At 35.7% G+C, this 18,839-nt stretch overlaps 1 protein-coding gene and 1 pseudogene across 1 annotated transcript; both read left to right on the forward strand.

Annotated features, from left to right (window-relative positions):
- Window positions 1–248: 248 nt before the first annotated feature.
- LOC114034853 lies at window positions 249–1,077 on the forward strand (annotated as a pseudogene).
- An 11,579-nt stretch (window positions 1,078–12,656) lies between these two features.
- On the forward strand, window positions 12,657–13,688 carry TAAR5 (trace amine associated receptor 5). Its single transcript, XM_027850604.1, has one exon. The coding sequence runs from the start codon at window positions 12,657–12,659 to the stop codon at window positions 13,686–13,688; it is 1,032 nt and encodes a 343-aa protein (XP_027706405.1).
- The last annotated feature ends 5,151 nt before the right edge of the window (window positions 13,689–18,839 follow it).

Raw genomic sequence — 18,839 nt, forward strand, 5'->3', positions numbered from 1 at the left:
CTCATAGTTGTAAATTATGTAACTCAGATTATATTTGACTGTCATTTAGAAGTTAATTTTTCTATTTTTCTCTGGTCAATAGTAAGATGCAAAATGGGTCTGAAAGTGCCAGAAGTATTGTAGAATGCATGATCAAAATAACATTCTGCGATGATGTTTATTTTCTCTCTTCCCATCCTTTTCTTCTCAGAAATGGAAATGGACCTCCTGTAGTTTCTAAAAGAAAACTCCTCTGTGCAATGTCAATGATGAATTCTCCTGACCTCTGGAACCCAATAGAAGTACAATATTGCTTTGACTTTGTTAATAATTCCTGTCCTAGGCAAGTAAGGATTGTAGTTAGTGTTTGGGTAATGTACATGGTCATGATAGGTGCCATAGTAGTGATGATGCTTGGAAACTTGGTGGTCATCATCTCCGTCTCCCACTTCAAGCAGCTCCATTCTCCAACCAACTTCCTGATCCTCTCCATGGCAATAACAGAATTTCTGATGACTTTTATTGTGATGCCCTTAAGCACGATCAGGTCCATTAAGGCTTGCTGGTATTTTGGAAGGCTCTTTTGTAGAGTACACAGAAGTTTTGACATTATGCTCAGCATCACCTCCATTTTTCATCTGTTTCATCTCGGTGGACAGCTACTTTGCTGTGGGTGATCCCTTACACTATGTCATCAAAATCACCATCTCAGTGATCCAGGTCTTTTTGTTCATCAGCTGGTCTGTCCCTATCTTCTTTGCCTTTGGCATTGATGCTGAAAAGTTTATGGAAGCAATTGACAATGAGGGTCTATGTACGCTAATATTTAACAAATTTTGGGAGACATTGTCATTGTTCATATCTTTTTTCCTCCCTGGTACAGTAATGGTGGGAGTTTATATACACACATTTTCTGTAGCCAGGAAACATGCCAAGCAGATTGACATCCTTCTGAATTTTAAGCAAGCTCATGGAAAAGCAAGAGAGAAAGCTTTGTCTAAGAAAGAAAGCAAGGCCAACAAAACTTAGAGTATAGTCATGGGGGTATTTACCCTGTGCTGGCTGCCATATTTTGTCCTCATCATCACAGATCCTTAAATTAACTTTGCCACCCCTGAAGATCTATACAATGCCTTCAGCTGGCTGGTCTACTTCAATTCCACCTTCAATCCAATCATTTATGGGATGTTTTATCCTTGGTTTTGTATGAAGTTTAAAATTACTGGAATGATCTTCCACCCAGATTCATCAACTCTCAGTCTATTCCCTATACATACTTAGGTGATGCATAGATTTTCCCATGATTCTTCTCTGATGAAAATCATCCCCTCATGTGGATAGAAGGGCAAGTTAAATGTCTACTACTCTCTCCTCATCTAGGAATCAATGATTGTCTGTCACATGCTTTTGTTGCCTGTAGGAAAAATTATATAATATCTCAAAAATACCAGTCACTATAGAAGGTCAGAACTGGAAGGGACTTTAAATAATATTTGGTCCAACCTTCTCCTTAGTTTCCCCCTCTTCCTCACCATCTCCACTGTTTGAAGATATGGTCCAGGAAGAGAAGTGATGTGTCCAGTGCTGAACTGCTGGCTGGTGGCAGAGACAGGTCAAGAAGCTAAATGTTCTGATTCCTAATCCTGTGTTCTTTCCATTCTACCATGTTGCCTCTCTTTGATGGACTGGTCTTTTGAGTAGGCAAAATAAATATCCAATTATGTGATGTAATTTCTGGAGTTATGGAAAGGCTTCTCTTCCTTTTGATGCATTCTACCACTCTTTTATTCCACAGGACTCCCTTATTCTCAAATTCCAGAATTAAACATTCATCTTCCTGACTTAAGCCAAACAAGGGTTTTGGCTTCTGTTAAAACATAAATATCCCTTATTGTTGAAGAAGAGTAGAACTGGCCAAATCCTTAGAATTCACCTTGATTAAATCCTGCCCCACCCCTATTCTTTTTTGGGGGGGGGCTAGGCAATAGGGTTAAGTGACTTGCCCACAGTCACACAGTTAGTTGCCCCTCCCCTATTCTTTTCTTAAAGATGAAGAAACTGAAAATAGAGACTCTAAATTAGATAGCTAGTAAATGGCAGATCCAGGTCAAAACCTCAGAGTTCCCTCTCCTACCCCTTTCCCCCCCTCCCCTGGACTAAACCAAGCTTATACCTTCATGCGAATGAGTTTTCCTAAGTCATTCCTTAGAAGACAGTTTGATATGAAGAGGATCTTTGAGAACAGTGGTGATAGTTTGCATAAAAGGGGGTAACTTTGAGTGGAGAAAGAAAGGAGAAAGTAGATGCTAGGGGCCTCTATTTCCCAATTTCTCCTTAGGTTGATCCTGATTCAAAGTTATTTTGAAATATTTCTCCAGAGAAACTCTCTTGAGGTTCTGAATGCTCTGATAACATGTTTTATTGAATGCAAAAAATTGGTTGATTTTGCAGTGTGCTATCCATCTTGACTGATTTGTGGGGTAATTAAGGGAGTCCAGGAGAAAACAATGGGTAATTTTGAATGCCAATTCTCATTTGCTAACTTTTATAAGTGTTTTGAGCACATATTTTCTCTCTCCTGCTATATTGTAAACTCCTTTAGAAAATAGGTGATCTCTCTAATCACTTCCTCCCACTTTTCTGTATTGATTCATCTTCCACTCTGTGCCCTATTTGTGAATGTACCTCAAAGTTTTGTCATGATTTCTTACATGCTCTCTAAATTATTTCTTTCTTGGTAATCTTATCCACTCTCACAATTTCAGCGTTTGCCTTTGAGAATGAATGAGATTTACTATCTCCAGCTCTGACCTCTTTCTTCAGTTCAGGCACCCATCTACAAAAGGACAGCCAACCAAATTCAATGTATCTAAAACAACCAAACATTTCTTAACTTACATTTTTCTTTCAATGACATTATCATTTTCTTAAGTCCTTAACCCAGTTTCAAAATTTGATAGTCATCTTTGCTTCACCCAGTTGCCAAATTCTGTTGATTCTGCCTTCACCATGTACTTTTAATCTAATCCTTCCTTTTCATTCCCCTTGTCTTTACCCTTGCTTAGGCCCTTGGTTAATTTTTGCCTGGGCTATTGCAATATCAAAGAAAAAATAATTAATGGCGACTAAGTACAAGTCTGTAACAAAAATAATTTGTATTAATTCAACATCATCTTAAATCAAATCATTTCTGGATTAGAGTGAAAAACATCTAAACTGGCATAGTGCCTTCCTGATCTTGGATATCTCTGTCATACAGAGCATTTTAAAGTAACATTTATAGCAATCTTCAACAAAGAAATATGACTTCATAATATGACAAAAACATAGTTTACATTGCTCTTGGTAAATAAAAGTTAACATTTTACTTCTGTAATCCCAAACTATAGTCAATTTTAGGGAATCATTCTCCTAAAATTATTCAATCCCTTAACTATCTTTCCCTTCAAGGCTGCCCACCCCTGAGACAACTGAATTAATCATTACACTTCCTCTCCTTGGTCAGTAACCTTATCTCTCCTGGGAAAGATAATAGGTGGTCTTAGCTTAACCAGAGGTGCTGAATTAGACTAGCAACCTTCTTTCATTTTCAGGCCCTTAATTTAGTTAAATTATTTCTAATATAAATTAATACATTATATAAATATATAACTACATATTTACATAATGATATATAAATATAATGTATTGTAAATTATATATAATGCATAAATTATATAAAACCAATACATTAATAAATATAACATATAAATATATAATTCTAAATTAAATAAAAATAAAATAAAAAATAAAAGCTAATTTTGTTCTTGACCTATAAATATTTTTTCTAAAAGAAAGGGGTCTACACTATGAGAAAGGAAGAAATGAATTCTAAAGAGAGGGATTTGTTTCCTCAGAAGCCTAATTAATTCCTTACAGTTTTTTTTCCCTTCAGAGAAGTCTGAAAAGTATTTCAGACATAACTTTTTTATTTCAGAAGAAACTTTATTTCAGTTGAACTGAAAAGACAGTTTATATATACATACATACATATATAAAGACACATATATGTAAAGACTACAGCTATATATATGTATATATAATTTCTGTAATAATAATGTCTTCTAACTGGTCTGCTTGACTCCTGTTTCTACTCTCTCTCTAATCTATACTCCACACTGCTGTGGCAGTAATCCTGGGAAGCATTTCACCACCATCATCATAGCTTGCTTTATAGAGTCATTAAGGTTTGCGAAGCACTTTAAAAATATGACCTCACTTTGCTCTCACAACAACTCTGAAAGGCAGGTGCTATTATTACACTTATTTTACAGGTGATGACACAGAGGCTGGGAGGGTAAGTGCCTTTCCCAGGGTCACACAGCTAGTAAGTGTCTGAAGGCTGACGCTGAACTCAGATCTCCTTGAATTCAAGGCCAACATCTATCCATTATACAACTCAGTTGCTTGTGCAAATCCCTTGCTTAACCACTTTCAGTTACCTACTTCCTATTCTTCTGGCACTTGATACCCCATCTCTTCCTTCAACCACCTCCAGTTAGGCCCTAACCTGTTTTTCTAATCCATTATTCCCCTTCATATACTTTATGTCCCAGCCAAGCTCAATCACTTTCCATTTTGCAACTATGCTTTCTTACTTTCTGGACTCCATTGTGTGACTGCTATTCCCTCTTCTTGGAATACCTTCCACTCATCTATACCTTTCAACAACTATGACACTAGGATATCAATAAAAATAGGGATAAAGGAAGAATAGAACTTCCAGACCTCAAACTGTGTTATAAAGCAGCAGTCATGAAAAACATTTGGTATTAATTAAAAAAAAGATCAATGGAATATACTAGACAAAGGAAATGGGAAACAGTAGAATTCAATGACCCAATGTTTAATAAAGTGAAAAATAGAAATTACCCAAGAAAAAACTTTTTGTTTGATAAAACTGCTGGGAAAACTGGAACACTGGAATATTTTGAGACCCAGCTCAAATGCCAGTTCCTCCATGAAGCCTTCCTGAATACTCTTATAGCTAAAGGTGTTTTCTTCCTTCTCTGATTATTCACAACATTTGCAATTTGACTGCCTGTTATTGGAGTTGCTTAGCTATATGTCATCTCCATTACTCAACTATAAATTCCTTGAAGGTAAGTTCACAACTAATTCATCTTCATATCCCCTATTGCAGAAGTGTCAAACTCAAGGCTGCTGCTACAAACAGTTCGCTAAACTCCTGAGCTCAGTTGGAACCAGATTAGAATGTAATTGGGAAATGTTTAACAAAATAAGTAAAAGTGCAAAACAACATAGGAGTTATTTTATGGTTTTTTAAGACAACATGCATCCTTCAGGGATATGTTTTTAAATTGAGTTTATACTACTACCTACAATACTTGGCATAATGCCTTACACCAAATATGACTTCAATAAATAGCTATTGAATGAATACAGGAAAAATTGAAACTTTGGATCAATGGGGATTGGGGACAAGCTAGTAATGGGGACAAGCTAGAAGCATTTCCAATAAGATCAGGGGTGAAACAAGGATGTCCATTATCACCACTGTTATTCAGCATAGTACTGGAAATGTTAGCTTTAGCGATAAGAGGAGAAAAAAGACACTGAAGGCATTAGAATAGGCAAAGAAGAAACAAAGCTATCACTCTTTGCAGATGACGTGATGTTATACTTAGAGAATCCCAGAGAATCAAGTAAAAAACTACTTGAAATAATAAATAACTTTAGCAAAGTTGCAGGCTATAAAATAAACCCACATAAATCATCGGCATTTCTATATATTACCAACAAAGCCCAACAGCAAGAGATAGAAAGAGAAATTCCATTTAAACTTACTGCAGACATTATAAAATATTTAGGAGTCTACCTCCCAAAACAAACCCAGGAATTCTATGAACACAATTTCAAAACACTTTTCACGCAAATAAAATCAGATCTAAATACTTGGAAAAACATCAGTTGCTCATGGGTAGGCCGAGTTAATATAATAAAAATGACAATTCTACCTAAGCTAATTTACTTATTCAGTGCCACACCAATCAAACTACCAAAAAATTATTTTATAGAGTTAGAAAAAATAATAACAAGGTTCATTTGGAAGAACAAAAGGTTCAGAATATCAAGAGAACTAACGAAAAGAAATGCAGGGGAAGGTGGCCTAGCCATTCCAGATCTTAAATTGTATTATAAAGCATCAATCATCAAAACTGCTTGGTACTGGCTAAGGAATAGAGTGGTGGATCAGTGGAATAGGTTAAGTATGCAAGACACAGTAGTCAATGACTATAGTAATGTATTATTTGATTAACCCAAAGACCCCAGCTTCTGGAATAAGAACCCACTCTTTGAAAAAAAAAACTTCTGGGAAAACTGGAAAAGAGTATGGCAGAAACTAGGCATAGACCAAAATCTCATACCATATACCAAAATAAAGTCAAAATGGGTACATGATTTAGATATAAAGGCTGATACCATAAGCAAACCGAGAGAGCAAGGAATAGTTTACCTGTCAGATCTATGGAGAACAGAAGAATTCATAACCAAACAGGAGATAGAGAACATTACAAAAAGCAAAATAGATAATTTTGATTACATTAAATTGAAAAGTTTTTGCACAAACAAAGCCAATGCAACTAAGATTAGAAGGAAGGTAGAAAATTGGGAAAGAATTTTTACAACCAGTCTCTCTGATAAGGGCCTCATTTCTAAAATATATAGAGAATTAAGTCAAATTTATAAGAATACAAGCCATTCCCCAATTGATAAGTGGTCAAAGGATATGAGCAGACAGTTCTCAGATGAAGAAATTAAAGCCATCTATAGTCATATGAAAAAATGTTCTAAATCACTATTGATTAGAGAAATGCAAATCAAAACAACTCTGAGGTACCACATCACACCTATCAGAATGGCCAACATGACAAAACAGGAAAATGATAAATGTTGGAGAGGATGTGGTAAAATTGGAACCCTAATGCATTGTTGGTGGAGTTGTGAAATGATCCAACCATTTTGGAGAGCAATTTGGAACTATGCCCAAAGGGCTATAAAAATGGGCATACCCTTTGACCCAGCAATAGCACTTCTAGGGCTATATCCCAAAGAGATCACACAAATGGGAAAAGGACCTACATGTACAAAAATATTCATAGCAGCTCTTTTTGTGGTGGCAAAGAATTGGAAATTGAGAGGATGCCCATCAATTGGGGAATGGCTGAGCAAGTTGTGGTTTATAAATGTGATGGAATACTATTGTTCTATAAGAAATGATGAACAAGCTGACTTCAGAAAAACCTGGAAAGACTCATTTGGTCTGATGCTGAGTGAAGTGAGCAGAACCAAGAGAATGTTGTACACAATAACAGCCACATTGTGTGATGACTAATATTGATAAACTTAACCCTTCCTGGCAATACAAGGATCTAAGACATCTCCAGAGGCCTTGTGATGGAAAATGCTATCCACACTCAAACAAGGAACTATGGAAGCCAAATTGTTATTTTTTTTTTCTCTTCTGTTGAGTTTTGTTTCCTCTTTCTGGTGGTTCCTCCTATTGGTTTTAATTTCTGCTTACAACAGTGAATGTGAAAATATGTTTAATATGAATGTAAATGTATAGCCTATATCAGACTGTGTGCCGTCTTGGGGAGAGTGGTGGGGTGGAAGGGGGAGAAAAATTTTAAACTCAAAAGCATATGGAAGTGATTATTGATAAATCAAAATAAATTAATAAAAAATTTAAAAAATAAATTGAGTTTATACTACTACCTACAATACTTGGCATAGTGCCTTACACCAAATAATGACTTCAATAAATAGCTATTGAATGAATACAGGAAAAAATGAAACTTTGGATCAACATAGATAGAAACTTAAGGGAAAAAAATGGAAAAATGTGATGAAAGAGAAAATATAGGTCAACCTGTAAGGGAAAGGCTAAGCAAAATGTACCTTCTTAACACTGTCCTGTTTGAGGAGAATCCAGTGGCCTGGAAGTAACTGCAGGTTTTCACCAGCTTTTTTTTTTTTTTAGTAGTTCCTAATTATGTGGGAGAACAATTATCCTGTCAATGGAGAAAAAATTTCCAGTACGCATAGGGAAGACTTTCATAGTTGGATTTTAAGCTCTTTGAGAAGAGGGACCATTTCTTCTATTCCCTTTTATAAAAGCTGACAATTCTGTCTACTTGCAAAACTAGTGAAAATGTTTACTCATTCAATGAATTCTCTTGACTGCTCGAATCTTTGTAAAAGTTCCTTAATTTACAAAGAGGTTCAGTGGGAAGAAGGCCTCCAATGAGTTACAAGCAATACATTTGTAAGCCCTCAGATTTCTGGCCTTTTATTAATTCAAATATCTTCTCATTGCATGTTTTTACTCCTTGTTGTTAGTTGTGTCTAACTCTTCATGGTCCCATTTGGAGTTTTCTTGGCAAAGATACTAGAGAAGCTTGCCATTTCTTTCTCCAGCTCATTTTACAGATGAGGAAACTGAGGCAAACAGGGTTAAGTGATTTGCCCAGAGTCACGCAGTTAGTAAGTATCTGCAGCTGGATTTGACCTCAGGAAAATGAGTCTTCCTGACTTCAGGCCCAGCACTCCATCCACTGCACCACCTAGCTGCCATATGTACTAAGCAATCATAATTAAGGCTTTGGGGCTACATCTCATTTGTATCCTTCTAGGTATCAAATAATTTTGTTGAATGAATGATGATTCTGTGCCTCATCACTCACATCATCAAAGAAATAATAAATTATATTCAGCATAGTTTTTGCATCATAGAATCATGTATATAGATTTAGAGCTAGAATTAATAAATGAATGCATACATTTAAAAATGAATGAATGAATAAACAAATAAGTAGATAAGACCAGAATCTAGAAGGCCTAGCATCCTGATCCCACACTATATGATCTTATCTGTCTTCATAAGGAATTAGAAAGGACAAATATTACCATTCCCAAATTATGGATAAGGAGATAGGCTCTGGGAGATTCATTTTTTCCTTATGGTTACAGAGCTAGCAAGAGGCAGAATTAGGCCAAGAATCTAGATCATAGGATTGTTACAATTAGATCTGAAAGATGCTTCCAGAAATCATAGTCACAAATCCCTTCTGATTTCCTGTGTTCTTCTTGTTTTCTAATAGCCATCATTCTTCCTTTTTAGAGACTATCTTTCACTAAAAAGCCTGTCTCACATAACATTTTAATTCAAGCATTAGTTGAAGTGGAAAAAAAGATTGGATTTGGAATCTGAGGACCTGGGTTTGAATTCTGACTCTATCACCTGCTACCTGTGTGATCCTGGACAATTCTCCAACAAGTCACATTTTTTGTTGCAGTCTCTTTATCAGCAAAAACGAGAGACTTAGCCCAGATGACCTGTAAGATCCTCTTGAATTCTACATCTATGATCTTATGAACTCTTTCATTTTACAGATGTTAAAACTGAAGCCCAAGTATATGAAATGACTCCCCCCTCCCCACTTAAATCATAGCTCATGGTAGAACTCGAACTTGGAACTCTCATACTTGCATCTGGAGCCTATTGTTCTTTCATTAATGGTTAATGAAATTGAATGATTTTAAGTAACAATTCCTTGAAATTATCAAGGAAAATCACCCCAATATCTTAGACCCAAAGGATAATATAGAAATTGAAATAATCTACTTGAACCTCCTGAAAGAAATCCCAAAATTAAAACTCCTGGGAATATTATAGTCATAATGTAACTCCTAAGAACTTTATCACTTAAATGATTAAAAAAAAGTTCTGTATTTGTTTCTTCAAAAGTTTTAAAAAATTACTTCATTAAGTGGAAAGGGGCTCCATAGAACATACTGGAAGGGAAAGGGAAAGGTTAAAAATTCAGAATGAAAGGGTCATATAGTGTTCTTATAGAATTAAAAACGAACATTTGGATCTTGTAACATTCCACATATCAATTTATAGGAGTCCCTAAAATGAAATTTTTAATTGAAATTAAAAGAAATAATTGATTCAGAGTATGAAAGAACAGGTGCTCTTATGTTTAAATATATAATTCAGTCTTCCTAGATACTTACAACTCTAAAGAGTACAGAAGAAAGACTTGAGGGAATAGATCTAGGGAAATTTCTGGGCTAAGTGTTCCCACAAGATAAGCCAATGATGTCACTGACATCTTAATGGGCAACATTGGGAATTGCTAGGCCCCAGAGAAACAAATATAACAGTTAGGTTTCAACTAATAACTCTGTCAAGTAGCTTGTAATTTTAGGGTTCCATAATTAATGTGGTTTTTTGCTTAATTTTCTTTTATGAAAGTTGGAACCAAGTTGAAATGGAAGGTGGCTCCAAACTTTTTAAAAATGGAAACTTTTCATATACCTCTTACTAGTCATCCAGTCAACAAGTAGTATTTATTAATCATTAAGCACTTACTATGTGTCAAGGACTGTACTTAGTGCTCTGTATACAAAGAAAATAAAAAAAAAGTCTCTGCTCTCAAGAAATACCCAGGATAATGGAGTAGACAAAATGCAAACAAACGAATATGTACAAACAAGATATATACAGGATAAATTGGGGGTTTAAAGTAAATAAAGTAAATTTAAAGTAAATAAAACAAGGAGTACAATATACAAAATAACTATAATAATGCAAATGAAAACATTAAAAGATAGTTAAATTCTGATCAATTAAAGTGACCAGTTTTGGTCCTGCAGAATAGATGATGAAACACACTTTTTGTCCACTCAGTAGAGCGGTTGATTATCCAATCAGCATAGGGGAGATTGATCATGAAGGCAATTCTGTTTTGTAGTTTTACTTAACTTTTTTTTTTTTTTAAGATTCTTACAACTAAGATTCAGTACGGTTGAGAGGGGGGAGGGTAATGCTCTTTGGTAATACCGTATATTGAGAAAAGGCTGGTATGAAAAATAAAAATGATTAATAAAAAGATATAATAAAAATGAGAGGATTGAATTTTATGATCTTCAAGATATCTTCTAGCTTCACAGCTCCTTTAATACTTAGAAAATGGACCATAACAGAGGTTTATTCTTTATTTCTAAATTCCAGCTTTCAAAATTATTTCCTTATTTTACTTCCACTGTATCTTGTTTTCCTTGTATTCCAAATGAGGATTGTAAATTAAGATCATTCTTAATTGTGAGGACTAAGATTCTTATTATAGTCAAACATTATGAAAAGCAATGACAGGTTTAATTATTAGGGAGGTTTAAATATTCCCTACTTTTAAATTGTTATTTTATGGTTCGATTGTGTTAAATTTTGCTGATCATCTTTCCTGTGTTCTTCTTAGTTAGAATTTGCTAATTATCTCTCTATTTTGGACAGAGTGGATTCTCCTGCTTGAGAAATTTATACAGTTTTAGAAATTCATTAGTCTTTGTCTTGAAATATTCAGTTTCCTTTCCCACTATTTCTCCATAATTATGCATCCATTTAAAGCCTGTTTTCTCTTGAAGTACTAGTTATTAAAAAAAAAAATCATCATTTGGGGAAAAGCAGAGACTTCTAGGCTTTATGCCTTGAATTCTTCCTGAACAGAAATTTATGTATGAGTGACTGTCCACAAATGGAAAAAAGGGAAAAAAAAAGGCACGTGAATTGCCCTGAAACTAAACTAGGCAAAGATGAATTCCAACTTGAGTTGTTTGGGCACTTGATGTTTATGTTGTACTGGGATTTTTTGATTCTTAAACACCTGAACCTAGATAGGCAGAAAGTGTATCCTGGAAAGGAATTCCTTCGAGACCCTCTGTGGTGCTCATTGGATACCATACGCCATATGGTAGGAGCGATTTTCTACTGAAGTATAAATTCATGAACGAATTTCACCTATTGATCAAAGCAGAGCCCCAAAAAGGAATTCACAATGTGACAGACCTCGCCGAATGCAGGAAAGACTCTTCCGAAGTAATGGTCGCTATTTTCACCTCAGTAAGTATTAGAACAAGAAGAATATTGAAGTCGTCGGTTCCATCTATTTAGGATTTCGTCCCCCTGCTCCAGGATGGATTAATCTGTATTTCCTGCCTTAATCTTAGCAAAACTTCAAAGTCTGAAAATCCTAGCAAAGTGCGGGATTTGGAAATCGTGCATTGTGAATAGAAATCATACCAGTGTGTTCTCTAATCCTTTAATTGTTGGGGGGAATTAAAATGGGTTTAGTAGCAGTTGACATATTTGTCCAATGAAACCTCTGAACGTGATCCTTTAAGAATCAACCTCACTAATTTCTCAAATGGTGAGTCTGGAACTTGTTTACCAAGTACTGATTTAGTTAAAAAAAAAAAAAAGGAAAAAGTTACGACTCCTTGTTTGGAATTGGAATACGGAATCTAAATCAGGTCTAATATTCCTACTGTGATTTTCACAGGGTTCTTTTTTCCTAACTGAGCAACATTCTACTTATCTAGCCCAGGAGGAAGGCAGATCTTGACTTTTTCTTGGTATTTGCATTATAACCCCAAATCACTTTCCTTTTAAACCGAGTAAAAAGCTCCCTTATTCCGAGACACCTTTGTTATTCAAATGCAATTGAGAAACTAGTCCCTTTCTCTGATTTATTTTACAGACAAAGCAGCACTCCCGGATGAGGAGTGAGGGCTGGATTTTCAGGTTCTGCAACTCAGCGGAGAAGCCAAAAATGAGAACTCTCCAGGAACTTCGTTCTGAAGATCAGCTTGTAACTTTATGCTATCAGGTGAATGGGTCTTGTGCTCGAACCTTGCATCCTTTGGGTGTCCAGCTGATTATATACCTGGCCTGTGCCATAGGTATGTTGATTACTGTCCTGGGGAACCTGCTTGTGGTGTTTGTTGTGTCCTATTTTAAAGCCCTTCATACTCCTACTAATTTCTTGCTGCTCTCCCTTGCACTGGCTGACATGTTCCTTGGGTTCCTAGTGCTTCCATTCAGCACAGTTCGATCGGTAGAGAGCTGCTGGTTCTTTGGGGACTTCCTCTGCAGGTTGCATACATACCTTGACACGCTCTTCTGCCTCACCTCCATTTTCCACCTGTGTTTCATTTCTATTGATCGCCATTGTGCCATCTGCAACCCCTTGCTTTATCCTACCAAATTCACTGTCAAGGTGGCATTCAGATACATAGTGGTGGGCTGGGGGCTTCCTGCAGCATACACTGCCTTCTTCCTCTACACCGATGTGGTGGAGAAAGAACTGGGCATGTTATTGGATGAGATGCCTTGTGTGGGCAGCTGCCAGCTGCTGTTCAATAAATTCTGGGGCTGGTTGAACTTTCCTATGTTCTTCTTCCCCTGTGTCATTATGATTAGCCTGTATACGAAGATCTTCATTGTGGCCAAGAGGCAGGCCCAGCAGATCAGCACCATGAGCAAGGGCACGGGCACCTCTTCGAGTCAGATCGGGGCCTCTAAACGAGAGAGGAAAGCAGCAAAGACTCTGGGGATAGCAGTGGGCATTTACCTCCTGTGCTGGCTACCATTCACTGTTGATACCTTGGTGGACAGCCTCCTCAACTTCATCACCCCACCTCTAGTCTTTGATATCTTCATCTGGTTTGCTTACTTCAACTCAGCATGCAATCCTTTGATCTATGTCTTTTCCTATAGGTGGTTCAGGAAAGCTCTAAAACTCATTCTGAGTCGGGAGGTCTTTTCCCCTAGGACCCATACTATTGACTTGTACCAAGACTGACCAATTTTCCCCCAGGGAGGTGCCAGGTCATATATTGGTAAAGAAGAGTCACAGAACATCTCTGACCAGGGGGTTTGGCAGAGTCAAGAGGGAGAGTTTTTGGAACTGGGGACAGGGAAAGAAAGATTCTGAAATTAGAAACAAGGTAAGCTTTCATTTTCCTGGTATAAAACTTTTGTAGGAATGAAGAAAAGAAAAAGGAGAAGAAAAAAGAGGCATATGCTATTAGAATGTCAATCAGACAAAATAATCCAAGGTTTGGTTATCTGATTTCTCTCTTTTTCTCTCCTTTTCAAATATTTGGTGGATGAAAGTAAAATAATAATAATAAAAAAAAACGTTCATTAACCGGAAGTCAGGGAACCTGCTTCTAGCCCTGACTTTGCCAAGGCTTGTGTGACTTTGGACAAGCCAATCTATCTTTCTGCTCCTAATTTTCTCACTAGATAATGAAAGACCATTCCAATTTAATAATTAAAAAGAGAAACATTTATTAACCCTCTCACACACGGAAAATGACATGCTAGGTCCCAAGGATACAAAGGTAAATAGGACACAGCCCTTGTTCTCAAGGAACTTCTGATCTAATATGGGGAAGAGACATGAAAAGGAGAGATATAGATCAAAATGCTTTGAGAAATTTGAGGAAGGAGAGAGAGAGTCACTTTCACTTGATAGGCTGCTGAGGTGAGAGGGTTTGGAAGACATTGTGAAGGAGGTTACAGCTCTCAACATCTATAATTTGAAATTGATGAGATTTTCTGTTGTCACTCTCTCACTTTATAACCTAGTTTCTTTACTCAAGCCTTTGGATGCTTACTTTCCAGAACATTCATTTTAAGACTCATCTCTACTACTTACTCTGAACCAGTTTGATCTTTAAAACCAATGGTTTTAGAGTGAGAGTCAACTCTCTCCCACCTATTGTTTTTCCTATTATCAGGTAATTTGTCTCATTAAGTAGGGACTTCACAATTTTGAAAGACACTTCATCTTTCCATTGATTAATCTGGAAAACAGCTGGGACATTCTATTTAACTGATATCTTTAGTCACATTACCAATTTTCTTTTCTTTAAACTTGCATTTTGCAATTTGTCTTACAAAGAAAAAAATACTACTATTTAGCAATTTCCCTTGCAACCCCAAGTACTAAAATCATATTCCTATTCAAAATTAAACAACCTTCAATTTCATAGGGGATTTCAAAAATTGTAGCTGCTACTTAAAAGTCATTTATTTATATTTCTAATGATTTATCAAGCAAGTGAAGACAATGCTTATTTTTTCTGACCCCTAACTTTTTTTTTTACCCTGTTTCAGGTCTCAGAGATTCTATTCTCCCCACTCTGATTTCATATTTAATCATTTTTTCCCCAAATGAAGTTTTGTACATCGTGAATAAGATTTTAGTATACCAAGATCAGAAATTTATAGTTAGATGGGATTTTAAAAGTCACCAAAGATTTGTTGTTTGTCAAATATACTTTTTCATAACCTTCAGTCTTCTCTGCAGCCTTTGAAATTGTTGATCACCCTCTTTTTCCTGGGTACTTTCTTTCCTCTGTTTTTGTGACACTGCTCTCTTCTAGTTTTCATACCTGCCTGTCCACCCCTTCTCAGCTTCCTTTGTTGGTTCTTTCTCAAGGTCATGCCTGTCATGCCATGCCACGCATGTCTCCCAAGGTTTTGTCTTGAGGCTTCTCTTTTCTCTATATACTATTTTGCTTAGTGATTTTGTCATCTCTCTTGAGTTCATTTATCATCCCTTTGCAGATAATTCCCTGATCTAAATATCTAGCCCTAACCTTACTCCTGAGCTCCAGTCTTGCATCAGCAATTGCCTTTTGGACATAACCAACTCTCTGTCCCATAAGCAACTCCTATTCAAAATGCCATTATTTCCCGCCCCCCCAAACTTCTTCATCCAAACTTCCCTATTACTGTCAAGGGCATTACTATCCTCTCAGTCACCCAAGCTCAAAATCTGATAACATCCTTGATTCTTCTCTCATCCTCACTCCACAAATATGATTTGTTGCCAAGACTTGTTTCTGCATTCACTATATCTCATATAATTCTCTTCTTTCTACTCATAAAACCATAATCCTAATGCAGGCTGTTGTCACCTTATGCTTGAGCAATTTAACTTGCTTTTTTGTCTTCCTGCCTTGGGTCTCTCCCCACTCCAATCCATCTTCTAGTTAGCTGTGAAAGTGACCTTCCAAAAGCACAAGTCTGATCATGTCACTCTCTCTACTAGATAAATTATGGTGTCTCCCTATTACCTCTAGGATCAAAGATAAAATCTTCATTTATAACCTTTCACAATCTGGTTCCTTCCTATCTTTCCAGTCTTCTTACATTTTATTTCCCTCTATGAACTCTGTGCTCCAGATATTGATACTCTGAACCTCAGTTTCCAACATTCTATGGTTGTATCGCTCACTATAAGATGAGGCAGTATATGAGGCAGCATATTGCAATAGATAGTGATCAAGTCAGTTAGAGCTGAGATCAAGTCTGATTTCTGATAGAGCAGTAGCTAGGGAGTGCAGTGGATAGAGAGTTGGACTCAGAAAGACTGGAGTTCAAATTTAGTCTCAGACACTTACTAGCCATGAGAACCTGGGCAAGTCACTTAACCTCTAGCTGTCTTGGTTTCCTCATCTGTAAAATGGAGATAATAATGGCACTTACCTCCCATGGTTATTGTGAAGATAAAATATGATCATATTTGTAAAGTGCTTCACAAACCTTAAAGTTCTGTATAAGTGCTAGCTTTTGTTGTTATTATATACCCTTGTTGTGTGACCCTGAGGAATCTCTTAACCTCTCCGTGCTGTAGGGACCTACCAAAGACTATGAGTTACAGAAGAATTGAGATTTGCAATAATAGAGGGTGTTTCTTGGGAATTCCTGATATTTTGATATTTATACATTTATCTATTTTTTGGTGGTTACCAAGTTCATGACAAAAAACCTCTTATTTTTCAAACTTTAATTCTCAGATAAAGGAAATAAAACATATTTTGAGGTACAAGGTTATATACACTCAATAAGAAATAATTATTTAAACTGACAGAGATGATTGTTGGCAGGGTTATGGGGAAAGGGACATGCAGTAGCATTGGTGGTAGAATTATTGATACAATATTTTTGTAGACTAATTTGACAATATATAACAAAGTGCACAAAAAATAATCTCTAATCCAGTGACATACTTGCTAAACCTAAATATAAAGGATATTATTAAATGAGAAAAAAGTGTATATGGACACAAATATTTATAGCAACTTTGTGACAGCAAGAATATGGAAAAACACATTACATAGTTAAGGAATTTCTGATTTAACTGTATGATATTAGCTGAATAGAATATTGCTATGCCCTAAATGTTACACAAATATAAAGAATATAAGGAATTATGGAAAGATGATCAAAGTGGTATGGAGAAAAGAAAATAGAGTCATAACTTACAAAATAACTATAGCTATATAAAAATTATAGTAACAAAAACTCATAAGTACATAGATATAAAAGAGATCTGAAAAGAAATAAAGAACAAATAAAATATTGTATATTAAAGGCTACATTATTTTCTTCTTAATAAATATAAATAATTTGGAGTTTGTGGCTTTATTTTTAAAATTTGGTTTGTTTATTTGTTAATTTCATTGAGATTATTATTACTTATATCATTATTAACTATGAATCAATTAGGCAAGGGCTCCTCTTCATATGTGACACCTCTCAGTTACACCCAGATTTGAGGTACAATTTGAGTCATCTATTCAAACTTACCACTCTTAGCCCCAATTCAATAATTCTGCATTATGAACAAATTATGGTACATGAAGGTAATGACATGTTCTTGGAGTATACCTAATGATGAAGACATTGGCTTCAGAGAAACCTGAAAAGATTCCTATGAACTGATGCAGTGAAGTGAGCAAAACCAAGTGAATAATTTATATAATAACATCAATACTGTAAAAACAAACAACTTTGAAAGCAATAAGAACTCTGATCAATGCAGTGACCAACCATGATTCCAGAGAATTGATAACATATACTGCTACTCATTTCCTGAGGGAAAAGTGATGGATTCATGGTGAAGAATGAGAATATATATATATTTTTGACCATGGTCAATGCAATAATTTGTTTTGCTTGATTATGCATATTTGTTACAAAGGTTCATTTTCCTTTTTTTCCTCCAATGGGTTAAGGGAGGTAGTAGGAAGAGAAAATAGATTGTTAATTTTTTTAATGAAAATTTGTTTAGAAAAAACAAAGAAAAAAGATATTAGCCTGAATTTCCTCTTTCAATAACTATTTGTATGATCTTGGACAAGTCTCTTTACCTCCTTCAGCCTCAGTGTCCTTATTTGTGAAAGGAGAGGGTTGGATTAGATATTCACTAAAATCTCTTCCAGTTCTTTTATTCTATGAATAAATAACATTGATTTTTTTTTTATTCAAATGTTTAAAGGAGAGACACAGAGGTTGGGGTATTTTAGAGAAGAGGGTCTTTCCTGTTGTTTCCACAACATATGACATGGAGATCTGTATGTCTACAGGTAAACCTGACCATTGTCATCATGGAATAAATTTGCACACATTTGCCTAAATATCCCTAGAGTTCTGTGCCCAAAATCTCCCCCTTTAGTACCAAAGGGTCATGGGGCTCCTAATAAGTTTTGTATATGGGGGAAGGGACAGTAGGATGAGCAGAGGGCCTAGAATTTTTGTTGTTATACACATTTGTAAGAATTTATGACTTGAATGTCTACTTTTGAAACTCCAAGTTGGTAAAAATAAGTGGTGAAACACCCTCAATATTTCAGTCACATATTACTTTGTCTGTTTATTAATTTTCAATTACATGGTTCATTCATTCACTTACTCAGCAGAAAAACAAAACAAAACAAAAACAAAAACAAAACAAAAATACCCTGCTATGTGAAAGATTCTGTTTACAGGACCATGGGAATGCAAAGATTTAACATGTTTTTTTTTTATCATGAAGTTTAGCATGTATGTATGGTAATCAACAAATCAAGTGCCTAGCATTTCCCAGACATTATGCTATGCATTGGGAAAAAGAAAGAAAGAAAGAAAGAAAGAAAGAAAGAAAGAAAGAAAGAAA

Source organism: Vombatus ursinus, unplaced genomic scaffold (assembly GCF_900497805.2).
Source record: "Vombatus ursinus unplaced genomic scaffold, bare-nosed wombat genome assembly UNPS02009132.1, whole genome shotgun sequence".
Taxonomy (NCBI): Eukaryota; Metazoa; Chordata; class Mammalia; order Diprotodontia; family Vombatidae; genus Vombatus; species Vombatus ursinus.